The 18,773-nt window shown below is 43.4% G+C and overlaps 1 protein-coding gene across 2 annotated transcripts in view; it reads left to right on the plus strand.

Annotated features, from left to right (window-relative positions):
• Positions 1-18,773, plus strand: part of CD109 (CD109 molecule) — a 143,904-nt gene that overhangs the window by 16,597 nt on the left and 108,534 nt on the right. For both annotated transcript variants that reach the window (XM_061131907.1, XM_061131908.1), the window contains exons 3-4: positions 6,251-6,279; positions 14,619-14,849. In XM_061131907.1, the coding sequence (XP_060987890.1) occupies positions 6,251-6,279; positions 14,619-14,849 (260 nt within the window). The remainder of the gene's footprint in view (positions 1-6,250; positions 6,280-14,618; positions 14,850-18,773) is intronic.

Below are 18,773 nucleotides of genomic sequence, written 5' to 3' on the forward strand. Positions count from 1 at the left end.
CAGTAAACACTAAGTCAGGCACATACATGGTAGGAAACCCTTTTCTTCCCGTAGAGAATATTTCTGGACCCGGTTGGATTTCCAATTACACACTCTCCTTTCCTTCAGCGATTTTCTGCAGAGCTGTTTGGTGAGCACAGATGTCAGAAGAGGCAGCCTATGGCATAATGGAGTGTGTTTAAAAAGTTAAGGAAAGGTTAGTTTTTGAGTATGCTTATTACACGATTTAAAAATAGCTTTGACTCTATTTGTAAATCAAATGACGGCCAGCTCTCAGGCTTGTGCCAAGTGTGAAGCTTTAAAACAAGGTTTCTTTTGAGTGGTTTTGGTGGCTCTGGGAAGGCCAAAGCACTGGAGGATGTTAAGATCGACTTTCTGTGGTGGTAACACAAAAATGATCTGAGTTTTACAGAGTTATCTGAGTTTTACAGGTTATCTGCGATAACATTGAGAAGGGCTTCACAGAACAGAATGTATGTTTAGTCAGTGATTAAGAGTGATATGCAGCTTTTTGGGAGGTGGTTGCTGTTTCCTGTGTCTGAGTCTCAGCAAAAGGCCCCAGCAAAAGGGAGAAAAAAATGCTCACAACAATTTGCAGATACCATCTATTTCATCTTCAACCTAGAAGCCCCAGAGAAAGAGATGACTGTTTCTCATTGGCACTCCTACCACACTGCTCTTAATTTTATATTTTGCTGCTGTAAATTATTGCTAGAATGTTAGGACTTTCAAATAAGACTTACCCAGTGCCTGGGAGATTCCAAGCTGCCCTTGTAAATTTAGAGGGAAGACAGCAAGTTAAAAAAAATGTCAAGTACTTGAAGTTGACCTTTTAATAAGGACACATGGAACAAGTGAGAGGGCTTTAAGTTGGATCTCTGTGCACATTCTTCAAGTCACTCCCTGAATCCAGCAAGATTTAGGGGTAGGCAGACCTCTCTCCTTCTGCACCCCAGCTTTTGGGGGCAGCTGTGTGTTTCTTGGGTCTATGGTGGACATGGTCACCTGTCAGAGCAGTGAGACCCAGGCTTGCAGTCTACCCTGTCTTCCAATTTCTCTCTGATGAGAAGATCCCTCAAAACTTTGACTCTATGAAGAGCTGCATTAAACTTTGTTGTGTGACTCGGGGAACTCAAACAGGGATCTGTATCAACCTGGAGGCGTGGGATGGGGAGGGAGGTTCAAGAAGGAGGGGACACATGTATACCTGTGGCTGATCTATATTGATGTTGGACAGAAAACAACAAAATTCTGTAAAGCAATTATCTTCAATAAAAAAATAAAAAAATAAAAAAAATTTTTCCATGAATGGGATTTCCTGCACTTCAAATCTGGGTAGCTGGCTTTGAATTGCTGAAATGCTTGACCTCTTATTAATCAACCTACTGGATTTATTTGGATTGTAGACTCGAAGCTGCTTTTTTATTTTCTCCTTGCTTAGTGTCATGTAGATAAAAATAAATTACTCCCCTTCCCCTGCCCCCAGCACACACGCACACGCGCACACACTCACACACACTCGCAGTCTTTAGTCTTTGTGAGTTTGCCAGTGACGGGAGGTAACTCGCTTGTCAGGCCCTGGTAGAAAGGAAGCACATTGTTTCCTCCAGTCACGGGGCTGGCAAAATAGGCAACCCTGATGGTTTATCTTAAAGATGTGAAAAATCAGTGACTCTCTATAATCACACGTGCTGGTTTGTTGGGGGAAGAGCTCCTTGCAGTTTAATATTTTTGATTTTATTCCACGGTGGGACACTGTGGTAGGGTGCCATGGTCTCCCTCCCAGAACCAGCGCATCAGGGATGAAGACTTATTCTCTGAAATCGCTGGGGGATGTTGCAGCCCACTGCCTTCTGAGCTGACTCTTTGGGGACTGCAGCCACAGGGAGATTCGCCCTGCACCCTCCTTGGGGGAGGCCCAGCTTCCCGGCCAGCCCTACTCGGGGCAGCTCTCAGGGGTCAGATTGGCTTCTGAGGGCTCCCGATGGATGTCTCTGGAGCCTGCATTGCAGCTCCTTCCCTCCTTCCCTCCAGTCCGGCCTCCACAACCCCCTCTTCTCCAGGGCTGGCCCCAGGTGGACGCCCTGCTCTTTCATCACCATCTCAGAATCAGCTTCCCAGGGAACCCAACCTTAGACACATGTGGTTGTTTCCTTCGAAGGTGAGTTTTTCCAATCTTGAAGTTAACTTCAAATGTATCAAGACTGTATAGTGTGAAGAAGTGATAAAAAGAGCTGAGAAATTGTCCAGTGTGTCTCCTTTTCAGAAGGTTCTTGTATTATACGAATTGTTTAATGAGCTCCACCACTGAAGCTCCTATAAGGGCGGGGAGAAACATCATGGAATAGTGTCTAGGTTCCCCGTGATGATTAACGTAGAGTCGAGGGGAGCAGGGAGTCCAAGAAGATTGTAATTTTGAACCTGTCTGACTGAGGGAGTAAGGAGCATAACAAAGAGGCTACCCAGGATGTACAGCTTTTGTGTAATCAAAGGTGGGTAGAATATAAGAGCGAACGTACAGCTGCTGGTAGAAACAGAGGCAATGGCTTAGAATCTTGGCTCTGTTACTGCTCTTTTATGTGATTGGGGAACTCACTTAAGGTCTCTGTGATTCAGGTTCTCATTTGTAAAATAAGGATAATAATACTTAAAATTGCTAGAGAATCTTTTTTTATTTCAAATGTGTACCAGTTATCTATTGCTGTGAATGAACCATTCAACACTTAGGAGCTTCAAACAACCATAGTTAATATTTCTCACAAGCCTTAGTCCTTCCATATGTACACACAAGATTGGTAATTTGTCTTAATCAGTTATTATCATAATTGTTGTGAAAATTTCTAATTCCATGATTCCTTCTACATTTATTAATTGGAATTCTATGGTAAAGAATAACTTTTTCAGAATGTATAACAATCTCTTTGCTCTACAGAAGAAATTAATACAACGTTGTAAATTAACTATCCTTCAATAAAATTAAGTTAAAATAGTAAAAAAAGAATAACTTCTTCTTCTCCCTCATTTAAATTATATACCAGCATAAATTCATAGACTCTTATTTTATTCTGTAGGCTATACTCCATTATTTATTTGAACATTCCAGTTATCTGACCATTATCATAATAATGTTCAATCTGAACATTCTCATAAATGAAAAATCATTTTTGCAGATTTCCTATATTATTCCTGACACCATGCATGCCTAGCTTTCCCTATTATCAATATTGCTCATAAGAATGGTACATTTTTTTTCTTACCAAGGATGAACCTGTGTTATTACTTCATAATCTCCCAAACTTCATAGTTCACATTTTTACATTAAGATTCACTCTTGGTGTTGTAAATTCTATGGGTTTTGTTGAATGTATGACATTTGTCCATCATTATAATATCATACAAAGTATTTTTACTGTCCTAAAATCCCTTTTTTTTTCTGTCAAAGATAAGTTGACTACCTAGAGTAATGAAATTAGGAGCAACAATAAACAAATGGGACCTAATTAAACTTAAAAGCTTTTGTACAGCAAAGGAAAGAATAAACAAAAGGAAAAGACAACCCTCAGAATTGGAGAAAATATTTTAAAATAAACCAACTGACAAGGGATTAATCTTTAAGATATACAAACAGCTCATGCAGCTCAATATAAAAAAAACAAACAACCCAATCAAAAAATGGGCAGAAAATCTAAATAGATATTTCTCCAAAGAAGACATTCAGATGGCCCACTAACAGATGAAAATATATTCAACATCATTAATTATTAGAGAAATGCAAATCAAAACTACAATGAGGTGTCACTTTACACCAGTCAGAATGGCCATCATGAAAAATCTACAAACAACAAATGCTAGAGAGGGTGTACTGAGAGGGGAACCCTCCTACACTGTTGGTGGGGATGTAAATTGGTTACCGCCGCTATGGAGAACAGTATGGAGGTTCCTCAAAAACCTAAAATTAGAGCTACCATATGACCCAGGCAATCCCACTCCTGAGCGTATATCCAGAGAAAATCATAGTTCAGAAAGATATATGCATCCTGAAGTTCATTGCAGCACTATTTACAATAGCCAGGACATGGAAGCAAGCTAAGTGTCGCTCAGCAGAGGTATGGATAAAGAAGATGTGGTACAGATGTATGATAGAATATTACTGGACTGTAAAAAGGAATGAAGTAATGCCATTTGCAGAGAAGTGGATGGACCTAGAGATTGTCATACAGAGTGAAGTACGTCTGAAACAGAAAAACAATTGTCACCTGTAACTGCCTGTAGGTGGAATCTAGAAAAAAATGATACAGGTGAACTTATTTGCAAAGCAGAAATAGAGTCACAGATATAGTGAACAAACCTCCGGTTACTCGGGGGAGGGGGAATGGTATGAATTGGGAAGTTGGGATTGGCCTATGTACACTACCGTGTATGAAATAATGACGAATGAGAACCTGCTGTGTAGCACAGGAAGCCCTCCTCGGTGCCCTCTGTGCCTGCTAAACCCATTCACTTGTGCCCGACTCTTTGCCACCCTGTGACCGTAGCCCACCAGACTCCTGTGTCCATGGGATTCTCCAGGCAGGAATACTGGAGTGGGTTGCCCTCCTCCAGACTCAGTGCTCTATGGTGGCCTAAATGGGAAGGAAATCTAAAAAAGAGTAGATATGTGTATTGGTGTAACTGGTTTGCTTTGCCATACGGCAGAAACGAACACAGCATTGTAGAGCAACTGTACTCCAGTAACAAGTAATTAAAAAACTTGGCTGACTGTACTTATGGAGTCTATTTCTAGGCTCTCTATTCTGTTCCATTGATCTGTTCGTCTGTTCTTTTGCTGGTGTCACTTGGTCTTGATTACTGTGAAGTGAAGTTGCTCAGTCGTGTCCGACTCTTTGCCACCCTATGGACTGTAGCCCACCAGGCCCCTCTGTCCATGGGATTCTCCAGGCAGAATGATTACTGTAGCTTTATAGAGAGTCTTGAAGTCAGGCAGCATTACTTCTCCACCTTTGTTCTTCAGTATGGTTAGCTAGTGTGCGTCTTTTGCTTTTTCATGTAAACTTTAGAATCAGTTTGTTGATATCCATAAAATCACTTGCTGGGATTTTGATTAGGATTGCCTTGACTCTAAAGATCAAGTTGGGAAGAACTGATGTCTTGATAGTTGAGTTTTTCTATTTATGAACATTGAGTGTCTCTCCATTTATGTAGCTCTTTGATTTCAGAGTTTTTTTTTTAAAGTATTTATTTTTTGAATTTGGCCACATTGGGTCTTAGTTGCAGCATGATGGCTTTCCGTGCAGCATGTGGGGTCTTAGCTCCCCGACCAGGGACTGAACCTGCATTCCCTGTGTTGCAAGACCAACTCAGTCACTGGACTAGCAGGGAAGCTCTGTGGATAAAAAAATTGAACCTGGAGAATTAGGTAACATGTCAAGGACAGGACTAGTAGTCTGATTTCAGAAGCCACCGGCCTGACCCCTGCTGCATGCTATGCCTGTCTGTTCCCACGGGGTAAGACGCCTGTGGCCTTCAGGAGGAGAGGGGCTGTGTCTGTCTTGTTTACTGGGTTACCCTTAATAAGTGTTTCTTAAATGAATGAAGAAACTGAGGGCCTGTTACCACCTATAAATTCATGTCACTTAAATGGAAACTTCGAATAAGTACTCTTTTATTTTTAACTTGGAACATTTTTCCCTAGCAGTAAATAGATTTGATGAGAAGTTGGCATGAGTTAAATTAGCAGTCTTTGTTTAGTAAGTTACATGAAAAAAGTCTGCATCGTTTTAATACTGATGGGTCAGTTAGGAGTCCCAGCTCACCCCTGATGTGACTAATGCCTTCCTTTCCTCTGTCATGAGTGTATGAGAAATGTTCATTAGGAATGAACCTCAGCCTCCTTCTCTACACTGTATAAAGTGTCCCTCAAACGTGTATAACCTTAAAACAGCAAGAGGAGCAGCAGCAACACTGACACCAAAAATGAACGTGGAAAAGAGAAGCAGAACTTAGTTTTTAGGAGGAGGTTCACCCACTGTTAGCCTTTTGATCTTAACTCTTTGGCACAAGGATATGTAATAATCTCTCAGGGGTTCTGGGCTTTAATAAAATTGTTTTGGCTTGGCTAAATAAATTTGTGATTTTGTAAGTTTATGATGCCCTCTATATCTGAAAGAGTGTTAGGAGAGTCTTTAATGAGTTTTATGTTATATCATCATATTCAAATTATGACTGTCTTCTTCCCTGTTTTCCTTTTTAGGTTCTTTCAAGACACTTATTCTTCCATCGGTAAGTATTTATTTTAAATATTTAAATTTAGTAATTTATTTAAATTTATTAATTTATTGAAATATGCACTGTGTCAATGAAATAAATAAATTTAGATTTTATTGGTTTTCATATTGATTTACATGCCTTGTGAGTTTGGCTTGAGTTCGGTTCCACCTTCAGATTATTTAAGAATAATATTTCTCCAGGGAGATTGGTTATTAGCCTCTTCAGACTCATAGTGGAGATTTTCCTCCTGTAAAATAGAGAACGTCACTGAGGGGACTGGCCTGGACTATTCACACAGGGACCTGGGTGGGTTTGGTCCTGCTTCTGCCTTAAGGAGCACAGAAGTCTTGGGTGTGTCATTATTGCTTCCTCCCAGTTTCTTTGTCCTAGAAAAGGGCAGTGTCTCGCTGAGCAGAATTGCTGCTTGAGGCAAAACAAACAAACAAAAATCAGTAATTGATACTGATCCTATCTTTGATTAAAATTTTGATTTTTTTTGTTTCATAATTTTGTATTGCTTTTGCTATTTATTATTGAGTTTTTTGCTATTCTTGAGTTTTTTGCTATTATTATTGAGTTTCTTGATTATTGAGTTTTTTGGCACACTCTTAAATTTTGCACTTGAGGCAAGTGCCTGTCTCACCTCACCACTGGTCCCAGCCCTGGAGAAGGGGATAAAAGTGTAGTCTGATTCATAGAGGCTACCTTGGAGGTGAAATGAGATGTAGGCATGCTGTGGCATCTGCTGTAGAAGTGGGAAGAGTTATTCTTTTGTTGAGAGAGTCAAGAAACCTGGTTATTCAATGTTGCTTGTGAACTAGTCCTACTTCTCATAGCTTTGATTTGGAAGTTTGTCCTTTACAACTGTTTTCTTTTGGAGCGTCACACATTTAATGTATCGTTAAACACAGCATCCACCAAGAGGACAATTTGGTGTACTTTCCTGGGACTAGATGAGTCATGACTTTGACCTTGACACATTACACACTTATGTAGGGTCAGCATCTCCTGGTAAGCCAGGTTCCCCATTACCTCTTGAAGGTTGCTTATCAAGCACATTCAGAAATCACATTCATTTTGAGGGGGAGTTCTTAGAGAACGGGCTTCCCTGGTGGGTCGGTGATAAAGAATCTGCCTGCATTGCAGGAGACCTCAGTTCAATCCCTGGGTCGGGAAGATCCCCTGGAGAAGGGAATGGCAACCACTCCAGTACTCTTGCCTGGAGAATTCCATGGACAGAGGAGCCTCGTTGTGGGGGGTGGGGGTGGGCTATAGTCAGTGGGATCACAAAGAGTTGGGCATGACTGAGTGACTAATGCTTTCACACTTTTCACACTCTTTAGAGAATATAGTGCTCCCAAACAGTTCTTTCCCCCTGGAGTAGGAAATGGCAACCTGCTCTGGTATTCTTGCCTGGAAAATTCCATGGACAGAGGTGTCTGGTGGGCTACAGTCCATGGAGTTGCAAAGAGTCAGACACAACTGAGTGGCTGAGCACAAACAATCTGTTATAAAAAGTCCTTGATGTTGTTCAGTCTCTAAGTTGTATCTGTCTCTTTGCCACCCCGTGGCCTGCAACATGCCAGGCTTCCCTGTCCTTCACTGTCTCTGGAGTTTGCTTAAATTCATGTCCACTGAGTCAGTGTTGCTATTTAGTTATCTCATCCTCTGCCACCCCCTTCTCCTTTTGCCTTCATTTTTTCCCAGCGTCAGGGTCTTTTCCAGTGAGTTGGCTCTTTGCATCAGGTGGCCAAAATATTGGAGCTTCAGCTTCAGCATCAGTCCTTTCAATGAATATTCAGGTTGACTTCCTTTAGGATTGACTGGTTGGATCTCCTTGCAGGTCAAGGGACACTTAGAATCTCCAGCACCACAGTTCGAAAGCATCAATTCTTCAGTGCTCAGCCTTTTTTATGGTTCAACTGTCACATCTGTACATGACTACAGGAAAAGCCGTATAGCTTTGTCTATATAGACCTTTGTCATCAGTGTGATGTCTCTGCTTTTTAATACACTTTCTAGATTTGTCATAGCTTTTCTTCCAAGGAGCAAGTATCTTTTAATTTCATGGCTGCAGTCACTGCTAAAATCATGGCTGCAGTGATTTTGGAGCCCCTAAAAATAAAATCTGTCACTGTTTCCATTTTTCCCCCATCTATTTGCCATGAAGTGATGGGACCATGAGCTTAGTTTTTTGAATGTTGAGTTTTAAGCCAGCTTTTTCACTCTATTCTTTCACCCTCATCAAGAGGCTCTTTAGTTTCTGTGTTTTCTGCCATTAGAGTGGTATCATCTGCGTATCTGAGATTGCCAATATTTCTCCCGACAGTCTTGATTCCAGCTTGGCATTTCACATCATGTACTCTGCATATAAGTTAAATAAGCAGTGTGACAATATACAGCCTTGACATACTCCTCTCATAACTGTTATATTTCATACCTAGTATGTTTGTACTTACCTTACTAAGAAATATGCTGTAATAATAGAAAGTTGGGGCAGGGGAAGTGAAGGCATAAATAGGCAGAGTGGGGTTAAAAAAAACCCCAAACTTATTGGCAATAAGATATTAGACTGCATTAATACGACCTCAGACAGGTGCTGACTCCCCATGCCTGTGTCCCTAACTCTGTTGAAAGAGTATTACAATGAGAAGATTAAAATAAATCCTGTGTGACTTAATTGTCTGATAGCGGAAGGGGGTGAGATTTAAGCTCAGGAAGAACAGCTTGAAGCACAGTAACCGCTTTCCTCAAAGAAGTCCACAGCTGCACTGGCTAGAGGCTGGTAAGACTGGCAGGAGTAGGCGTGTGGGTGGGACCAGAGCACTGGGGCTGGGATTCCAGTGACCCCCCTCTAAACTGCACTCGTCCCATTTATCAGTAGCTGCAAATTTCACTGCTGTTATTCTTTAAATTAAAAAAAAAAATTAAGTTTATTTTTGACTGCACTGGGTCTTTGTTGATGCACGCGGGCTTTCTCTCGCTGCAGCGAGTGAGGGCTGCTGTCTAGACGGGGTGCGCAGGCCTCTCTCTGCAGTAGCTGCTCTTGTTGGGGGGCACAGGCTCTGCAGAGGAGGCTCAGTAGTTGCGGCACGCAGGCTTAGTTGCACACAGGCGTGTGGGATCTTCCTGGACCAGGGATCGAACCCGTGTTCCCCGCCTTGGCAGGTGGTTTCTTAATCACTGGACCACCAGGGAAGCCCTACTCTTATTCTTTAAAGTCGTAACTATGTGAAATACTCACCCCAATATCTCATATTTGTCTGTAACATTATTTCTGTTGTATGTAGATATAGCAATTACCTGTTGAAAACTTTACTAGAGCTTGTATTTAGGACTAGATCCTTTTTTAGTAAAACAGAACTTTAAAGACTTAGTCATAAAGTGTCTGGGAAGATTTGATAATGCTTGGCAAAAATAGAAGGTTCTGCATTTTTATGAGTTTTCAATGAAAATAGACCTGTCTTTAAAAGTACTTGCATTCTGTTTGCAAATATAATATTTAAAATTAGTTTTTAAAGTCCTCATGAATTTTTGCTACAAAATATGAATATTTTGGCTGTATTGAAACATGTGTTTTTAATATCTGACTGGCTCATTGTTTCTGCTTCTGATATAGTAAAATCAGCCTTCAATAAGAAATAAATTAAAAAAGCAATTTATGCTTAACATAAAGGTTGTTTTTCGTATAAAATATGCTAGAAAAATTTTCTGTTATTCTCTTTGTAAATAATACTTAAAATGAGGGAGTGGCTTTTAAAATTAACATACTTAAAAAAATAAAATGCTTAGAATTTTTTAAATTTTATATTGGAGTGCAGTTGATTTACAATGTTGCATCTCAGGCGTACAGTAAAGTGAATCACGTACGCATAAACGTATATCTGGTCTTTTTCAGATCTTTTCCCGTATAAATTGTTACAGAATATTGAGTATCATTCCCCGTGTTATACAGTAGGTCCTTGTTGATTATCTATCTTACATATGAAAGTGAAAGTTGCACAGTCATGTCCGAATCTTTGTGATCTCACGGACTGTAGCCTGTAGCCTCTGTCCATGGAATTCTCCAGGCTTGAATACTGGAGTGGGTTGCCATTTCCTTCTCCAAATCTTCCCAACCCAGGGATCGAACCCAGGTCTCCTGCATTGCAGGCAGATTCTATACCAACTGAGCCACTAGGGAAGCCCCATCTTGCATATAATAGTATGTATATGTTAATCCCAACCTCCTAATAAAATTAGAATGCTTTTAATGTTTAATTACAAATATATTTTAAAATAGAAACTATCATCCTAAGTTTCTCAATTTTATTTAGAAAGTTATTTGAAATTGCCATTACTTTTGGTAACTGGAGTTATTAGTGAAATAAAGTAGTATTAAATACTCTTGTGTTGTCTCAGTTTCCTTAAGACAGTTAATCTTCCAGAGAAGGTGAGGTGGTTTTAGATGGGCCGGATTAGAATCAGGAATCCATTTATTGTCCATCAGGAACTTTCTGAGCATTTCTCTGTCATGTATTCTGGGTGGAGAGCTGTCATCTGCCTGGAGAGTTTGTGTTTATGTATACCCAGAATAGACTTAGCATAACTGAGAATCAACAGTACTCAACTCAGGTGCTGGTTGATATTCTGTTGATCTAAGTCCTGGGGAGTGTACACCCCCAGCCTCTCGTCCTGCCATCAGACAGTGTCTGTCTCTGGGAACTACGTCTTTCCCCAGTCCTGCGACTTCAGCTGAACACATAGGATCCAAAATCTCTGTAGGTAAATAATTGGTTCTTGTGTAAGAGATAAGGAACCCATTTATTACCCGTTCTGGGAACTCTTTTCAGTAATTGAGGGAGAAGGTAGGAGGCAGTTTACCAGGAGATTCAGGAGATTTACTACCTTTGATCCTCACCACCATCCAAAGCAGGTTACCACTGAGTGTGCCGGTCCGGCACAGGGAGACTCTTTCATGAGGATTGCCTAACATCCCCAGTGTTTTCTCCAGTCTCTTATCACTATGTCCCTCCACCGTTACCAGTGGAGGGCCAAGCTCTGTGCTGACACCCGAAGTGACAGTGACAGGTGACACCCTGGGCCATGCAGGGATGCCCCCCGGTTCATGGGGACACCCCAGGCCCCCTCTGACAAGTCCATATTGTCATCTCTGACTTTCCAGCCCTAGGATCAGCCCCGAGACTTTGAGGATCCTAAATTGCCCAAATTTTACATATGAGGAGGTGGGATTTCTACCAGGCGAGGTTTGAAAAAGAGAATTAGGGTAACTGAAAGGAGCAGAGAGTCAGTACTGTCTCCCCTTGTGTATCAACTCCCTGAAGGAGGATGGAGTAGGAGACAGGAAAAGTCCTTGGACACCTTTGTCTAATTCTGTAACTCTTTGACTCTTCGTGGTTAATAAGTCTTTAGTTGCAGGCCTCTGCATCATTAATTTGGTATAAATCTTTAATCCACTGGGGCTTTCCTGGTGGCTCAGATGGTAAAGAATCTGCCTGCAGTGCAGAGACCTGGGTTCGATCCCTGGGTTGGGAAGATTCCTCTGGAGAAGGGAATGGCAACCCACCCCAGTATTCTTACCTGGAGAATTCCATGGACAGAGAAGCCTGGTGAGCTACAGTCCATGGGGTCGCCAAGAGTTGGACATGACGGAGCCACTAATACTACTTTAATCTACTGTCTGTTCTGGGGCCTCTGTGCCACTAAAAGTGATACCCAAATCATGGAGAGACATTCCATCTAATCCTATATTTTTAAAGCATGAGCTGTTTATAAATCTGTGGCATATGCAAGCAAATGATATGCTGGCTCCTGGCATATATATTTTCCTGCTTACCTTCCCTTGTGGCTCAACTGGTAAAGAATCCGCCTGCAGTGTGGAAGACCTGGGTTTGATCCCTGGGTTGGGAAGATCCCCTGAGAAGGAAAAGGCTACCCACTCCAATATTCTGGCCTAGAGAATTCCATGGACTGTATAGTCCGTGAGGTCACAAAGAGTTGGACATGACTGAGCAACTTTCACATGTACTCTTGGGTACATGCTTACAGTATTGAACACTACGTTTAAAAGAATTTGAGGACTGAAGCATCATTTGAGAGAATAGTATAGGAGGATGCAAGGGCTAGGCTAGGTTCTCAGCCCCCTAGGGTGTACATCTTTGGTTCACATTGAATTTCAAGCTCGAAGGTGCTCAGTGAATGTTTATTGAAGGAAAGCAAAACTCAGTACTAGAGATCATTTGAGGGTGATATGACTGTTTCTGCTAACAGTTTATTAGACTTCCCTGGTGGCCTAGACGGTAAAGCGTCTGCCTATAACGCGGGAGATCTGGGTTCAATTCCTGGGTCAGGAAGATCTCCTGGAGAAGGAAATGGCAATCCACTCCAGTATCCTTGCCTGGAAAATCCCACGGACAGAGGAGCCTCGTAGGCTGCAGTCCATGGGGTCGCAAAGAAGCAGAGTTGGACACGACTGAGCGACTTCACTTTCACTCACAACAGTTTATTATGAAAATATCAAATATCCAAAAAACCTGAAAGAGTTTCATAGTGAACAGTCTTGTAGCTACCACTTAGAGTCTACTGTTAACGTTTTACCGTACTTGCTTTATCATATATTTAATCTATCTACTCATTTCTCCATCCATGAATTCATCTTATTTTTAAAATGCTTTTCCACGTAAATTGCAAACATCGATACTTTTCTCCCTGTCGCGTCGGCAGTTCATCACGTTTCTTTCATATTCTTATCCGTATTGCTGGCTTTTTGGTGGCTGCTATTGCTGGAGACTCTCCTCAGAGCCCTCTGTGGGCAAATCTTATTTTTTCCCAAAGGAGGCAGAATGTCGTTTCAGAATCTCGGGTTTAGAAATATGAAGATGAACTAAAAGTCAGGTGTGCTAGTTTATCTACTGCTGTGTAACCTATGGTTCCCAAACACTGGTGAAAAACAGAGAATTTTATTACTTCCCACAGTTTCTGTGGGTCAGGAAGCTGGCGGCTGTGAAGCTGAGCAGGTTTGACGTGGGGTCTCAGGAGACGGCACTTCCCGTGTCTGAGCTGCTGACCTCTGCAGGCGTCCCCGGGCCTGGGGGTCCCCGGGAAGGCCGCTGTTCATGCGGCTGGCCAGTGGGCTGTGGCTGCTGGCCTCTGTCCTTCCCCACATGGGCCTCTCATGGGCCTCTTGGGTGTCCTCATCGCATGGCAGCCAACTTCCCCCAGAGCCTTGGATCCGAGAAAGTGAGAACCAGGCAGAGCGTATTTGGTTAATGACGCAGCCTCGTTCTACTCCTGAGGAGCAGGTCACTGGAGAGTTAGGCTCCCTCTTTTGCAAGGAGGAGGGTCAAAGAATATTTGGACATGTTTTTTTTAGAAAAACTTTTTATTTTGTGTTGGGCTATAGCCGATGAGCAACCTCATGACAGTTTCAGGTGAACAGGAAAGGGACTCAGCCATACATACACATGTTGGATACGTGGATGGATTTCTCCCCCAAACTCCCCTCCCAACCAGGCTCCCCCATAACGTTGAGCCGAGTTCCATGTGTTGGACAGTAGGTCCCTGTTGGGTTTCTGTTTTAAATATAGCAGTGTGGACATATTTTAAAACCACCACACGAAGGCTCTTGTTAGAGTATATAGCTCATCCCAGGTCTGAATCTCAGCCAGTGACCTGGAGCAACTTCTTTCATTTTTCCAAGCCCCCAGGTTCCTGGTTGTAACCTGGCATTTGTTAGAGCATCCCCCTGAAGGGTTGTGAGGTGGAACGACATAGCATGTATAAGTTGCTGAGTGTAGCTTCTGGTCTGTCAGTGCTAGAAGGTAGGATTTCCACTAGTGACAGAAACAGTAACAATATCGGTGTCATCAGACGGACCAGGACTATGACACGATGTATAAGGTGGGGCAAGGGAGTGCATCTTGGCACAGGTAAGAGATCCTGGAGAGAGAACGGCAAGAAGACAGGTCTTGTGCAAATGTGCCTTTGGGCTGCCTCAGACTGGGCAAGGCACGGAAGTGAATGCTGAAGGGTGTTCTGACTCACAGTGACTGTACGTGCAGAAGAGTTTGTACTTGGAATAGGAAGTGAGAAGGTGACTGCTGACAGGCCTGTGGGGCGAGGCTCCTGCAGTCCAGGAACCTGGAGATTTAACTAGAGAGCAAACCCCAGGGTGTTGAAAGAGGGAAAACAAATTTTTTAATTGTGGTGCCCAGGAGTGGCACATTTTTCAACATTGCAATTACTTTTGATAATACTATATATTTAAAACTTCAATTCTAACTTACAATTAAAAACATTTTTGAGGTAAAATGATGAGACCTTGATGTCTTTTTTTTTTTTTTTTCCCCTAGCTACCTCTGAACAGTGCCGATGAGATGTATGAGCTCCGTGTCACCGGACGTGCCCAGGATGAGATTTTATTCTCGAATAGTACGCGCTTATCATTCGAGACCAAGAGAATGACTGTCTTCATTCAAACAGACAAGCCCCTATATAAACCAAAGCAGGAAGTGAAGTTTCGTGTTGTTACACTCTTCTCTGATTTTAAGCCTTACAAAACCTTTTTAAACATTCTAATTAAGGTGAGTGCCAGGTGGAAATGAAACTGGGGGTTCAGGCCATCTCATGGAGCTCTCTTGGAAGTTCTGCTGACATTGTTGGTCCTGGGACGACTTAGGATTTACGTGGCTAAGCTCCCTTCCTGACGTGGGGCCGTTTCCTTAGGTAGGGGATGGTAGAGCATGGGTTAAGAGCTCAGGCTCCAGAGTCAGCCTGCTTGGACTTTGGTCCCAGTTTCTTCATTGATTAATTCATTTGCCAAACATTTGTTAAGCCTCTGTGTCCTCGATACAGAGAGTGAGTCCTTGCTCACATTGATCTTGTATCCTGGTGGGTAGTGGACAAATAATAAATTAACATACAAATATATATAAAGGAATAAGTGTATGTATGTGTGAAAGAGAGGGAAAGACCTTGTGTTTGCTGTTTTCAACAGGGTTGTTAGAGAAGTCCTATTGAAACAGAGACCTATAGGAAATAGTAGACTCTACAAACAGAGGGAATGGCATATGCAAAGGTCCTGTGGTAGGAACTTGTTAGGGCCATTGGGGGAGTGAACTAGCAGTGCACTATTTCCCAGGAAGTGAGGGGACAATATTAGGAGATAAGTCAGGTATGAGTAGGTTGACTGGAGGAGGGGCTATATGGGATTTTCTTGGCTATGATATGGACCTTGGATTTTACTGTGAGGGAAATGAAAATTCCCTGCAGAATTCTGAGGAGAGGAATGATACGATTTGACTTCACGTTTTAGAAGGATCACTCTGTGCTCTAAGAAGTGCTTAGATGTGCTAGCTCTGTGACCTTCAGGAAATGAATCAACATCTCTGATTCTTGGTTTCCTTATTTGTAAAATGCGTAAAAATAATAATACTTTTGTGAGGATTATGTGAAGTGGCTCAAGTAGAGCGTTTAGAACTGTGTCCAGCACATAGAACATGCTCACTAAACATTAGCTATAGGAGCCCCATCTGGTAAGAAGTCTTTGGCCTCTGCTGCTGGAACACTCCAAGCTCAGAAAGCAGTGTGGTTAGCAGACCGAGTGCTTTCTGGTGAGAACCAAGCTGAAGATGGCTGAGATCCAGGTGGACCTGGTTTTCTACATGTAAGCCGAGGAGAATATTAGACATTTGATCAATGGCATAGAAATAGGGTGAGCAACTCATCCCAGTTTGCTGGGACTCTCTTCAAGCTAAGATATGTCTGTAGCAAATACCACATGGGTTGGCATGTTCGATGCATATTTCTTGAATGGCACTGGTATTATTTCAGAATTTGCAGCTCTGTGAATTTCTGCCTTTGCTGTGTTGGAATAAAGCAGGTCGCCATAGTGAACAGCATTTCTAAATTCATATAACTCTTTGAATGGAGTTTATGGATGCCATTCATAGTGTCCATCATCCTTTGTCCACAAATACCGAACGCTCTGTGTAAAAGGAGGATTCAGAAGTGAATGTCTGCCTGTGTCTGGTTGTTTACATTAGATCTGCCTGTTTTCTATCTCAGTTGAATAAAAGTCAGCCCTGGATAAATGGTCTGTTCCAGGTGTTAACCCAGAAGGAACCCTGCTGATTCTGTTTTGTGGATTCGTTGGGCTCCTCTCTCAGATTTTGGACTTGGCCTGACATGTTCATCTTTCCTGGAAGTGCATGGAGAGACCTTCCTCTTGCTGCTTCTGGTTCTGAGGGATCCTGCTGGCCTGGCTGATGGGGGGCTTCCTTGGTCAAGTGAAGTGAAAGTCGCTCAGTCGTCTCCGACTCTTTGCGACCCCATGGACTGTACAGTACATGGAATTCTCCAGGCCAGAATACTGGAGTGGGTAGCCTTTCCCTTCTCCAGGAGATCTTCCCAACCCAGGGATCGAACCCAGGTCTCCCGCACTGCAGGCAGATTCTTAACCAGCTGAGCCACAAGGGAAGCCCCGGGGAGGAGAATTTAGACTGAAATTTTACCAGGAACCCACGGTGTTTGGGACCCTGCCCTCCTCCCTCTGAAAACAGTCCTTTGGGCCCAGTTCACCAGACTGTGATATTTCCTACATTTTTCTTGGAAAAATTTCCCAGAAAAAAGTAGGTCTTTAGTGTAGTGAGAGCCCCTGATGTGGACCAAATTGTACTTGCTAGCACAGCGTGCCCTGTAGGCGAGTGTGGAGAATGCATCTTGGATCTACACGAGGCCAACTGTTGGGGGCCCATGTTGCCCAGCCAAGAATGACTCACTGTAGGATGTACCTAAAATATTGACCATCATAGCATATTCAGGCACTTCGGTGTTTTTCTGGGATCATTGGTTATTTCCCCTGATCTACTGACTGGCTTTCTCAGGAAGCAAAGGGGCTTCAGGGGCCTATTTATGGTAATATAAGCCTCTTCCTCCTAATTCTGGCCTCCTCCAGCCAGTTTGTTCTTACACAATGGAAATATAAGTGTCTTGAACAGAGTGACTGGGGGCTTCCCAGGTGGCTCAGTGGGTAAAGAATCCGTCTGCAATACAGAAGACACGGGAGACGTGGGTTCGATCCCTGGGTCGGTAAGATCCGCCGGAGAAGGGAATGGCTACCCACTCCAGTATTCTTGCCTGGAGAATTCCATGGACAGAGCTCTGAGCTTTGAGGGCTACAGTCCACGGGGTCGCAAAGAGTCGGACACAACTGAGGCAACTGAGCACAGTAGTGTGATGGTCACCGGCTCGCTGTTTCTACCCTGGCTGCCCTTCCTCATGAGGTTGTTGCTTCTGGAGCAGGTGGATGGTCTTGTGGGCACGGCGGCTGGCCTGGGGTCCATCCTGTCTGTGGCTGGGCTCTGATACTTTGGCCTGGAGCAGTGGTGGCAAACCCAGAACCTCATCCTTGGCCAGAGGAGGGGCCACCACATTTCTTTAATTCTACGTGCTAGACACTTAACGTGTGTGTGTGCTGTGCCCAGTCATGTCCGACTCTTTGCGACCCCATGGACTGTAGCCCGCCAGACTCCTCTGTCCGTGGGATTTTTCAGGCCAGAATTCTGGAGTGGGTTGCTATTTCCTTCTCCAGGGGATCTTCCCAACCCAGGGCTTGAACCTTTGTCTCCTTCACTGGTAGGGGGATCCTTTGCCACTGAGCCACCGTGTGCATAATCTGGGACTCTGGAAAGTGGCAGAGATCCTTGCCTTCTCTAGCCAGGGTGAGTTTATTGCTCGAGAGGGTGTGGCACAGGCAGCAGGCACTGTACTGGTGCAGAGGAAGCTGACGGAGAGCCCGAGCCGTGCGGAGGTGACTCAGAGAGCACGGGGGACCACTCTCCCTGCGTCTCCAGCCACATGACTCTTCCGTCTGCCACAGGGCCACTGTTCACATCACTCTTCGCTGTGCTGGGTGCGTCCCAGTGGAAGTGGAAGCGTCCCATGTGGAAGTGACCACGTGCAAATGCTCTGCTGTGGTGCACCTGTTCAGATCCTCGTGTGCCCTGGGAGGACCTCTGGCCTTTCTCCATTCTCCGTTCTCGTGTCTTCCTGGTTGGTGACATGCCCAGGTCCTAGACTGGCCTGGGAAACGAGAGGTTTATCTCATTCACACGCAACCCTCTAGGTCCTCTAGGTCATCAAAGCCTTCAGTGTGGGTTTCCTTTGTTTGTAGGGCTGTGGGAAAAATGGGTACCTTCACCAAAATAATACATCAGTGGACTGTACGTGTTTCTTTGCCTACGTTTTCAGCAACCCTGGGAATTATTTTTTCTTTTTGTCAGTGTGACAGAAGAAAAATGGCCTTTCATTGTTTTCACTTGCATTTCCTTAATTATTTGACAGCATGTATTTATTAGCTTTCTGTATTAGCTTTTCATTTTTGATCCTTTGAGCTCCGGGTGTGATGCCTTGGCAGTGGGTGGGAGAGCCAGCTCTGATGGCAGTGCCTGCGCCAGGGCTTGCTGAGCGTGGTGACCTTCTGATTCTTGACCTGCTTGTGGTCTTTG

The sequence above is a fragment of the Dama dama genome, chromosome 28 (assembly GCF_033118175.1).
Source record: "Dama dama isolate Ldn47 chromosome 28, ASM3311817v1, whole genome shotgun sequence".
NCBI lineage: Eukaryota > Metazoa > Chordata > Mammalia > Artiodactyla > Cervidae > Dama > Dama dama.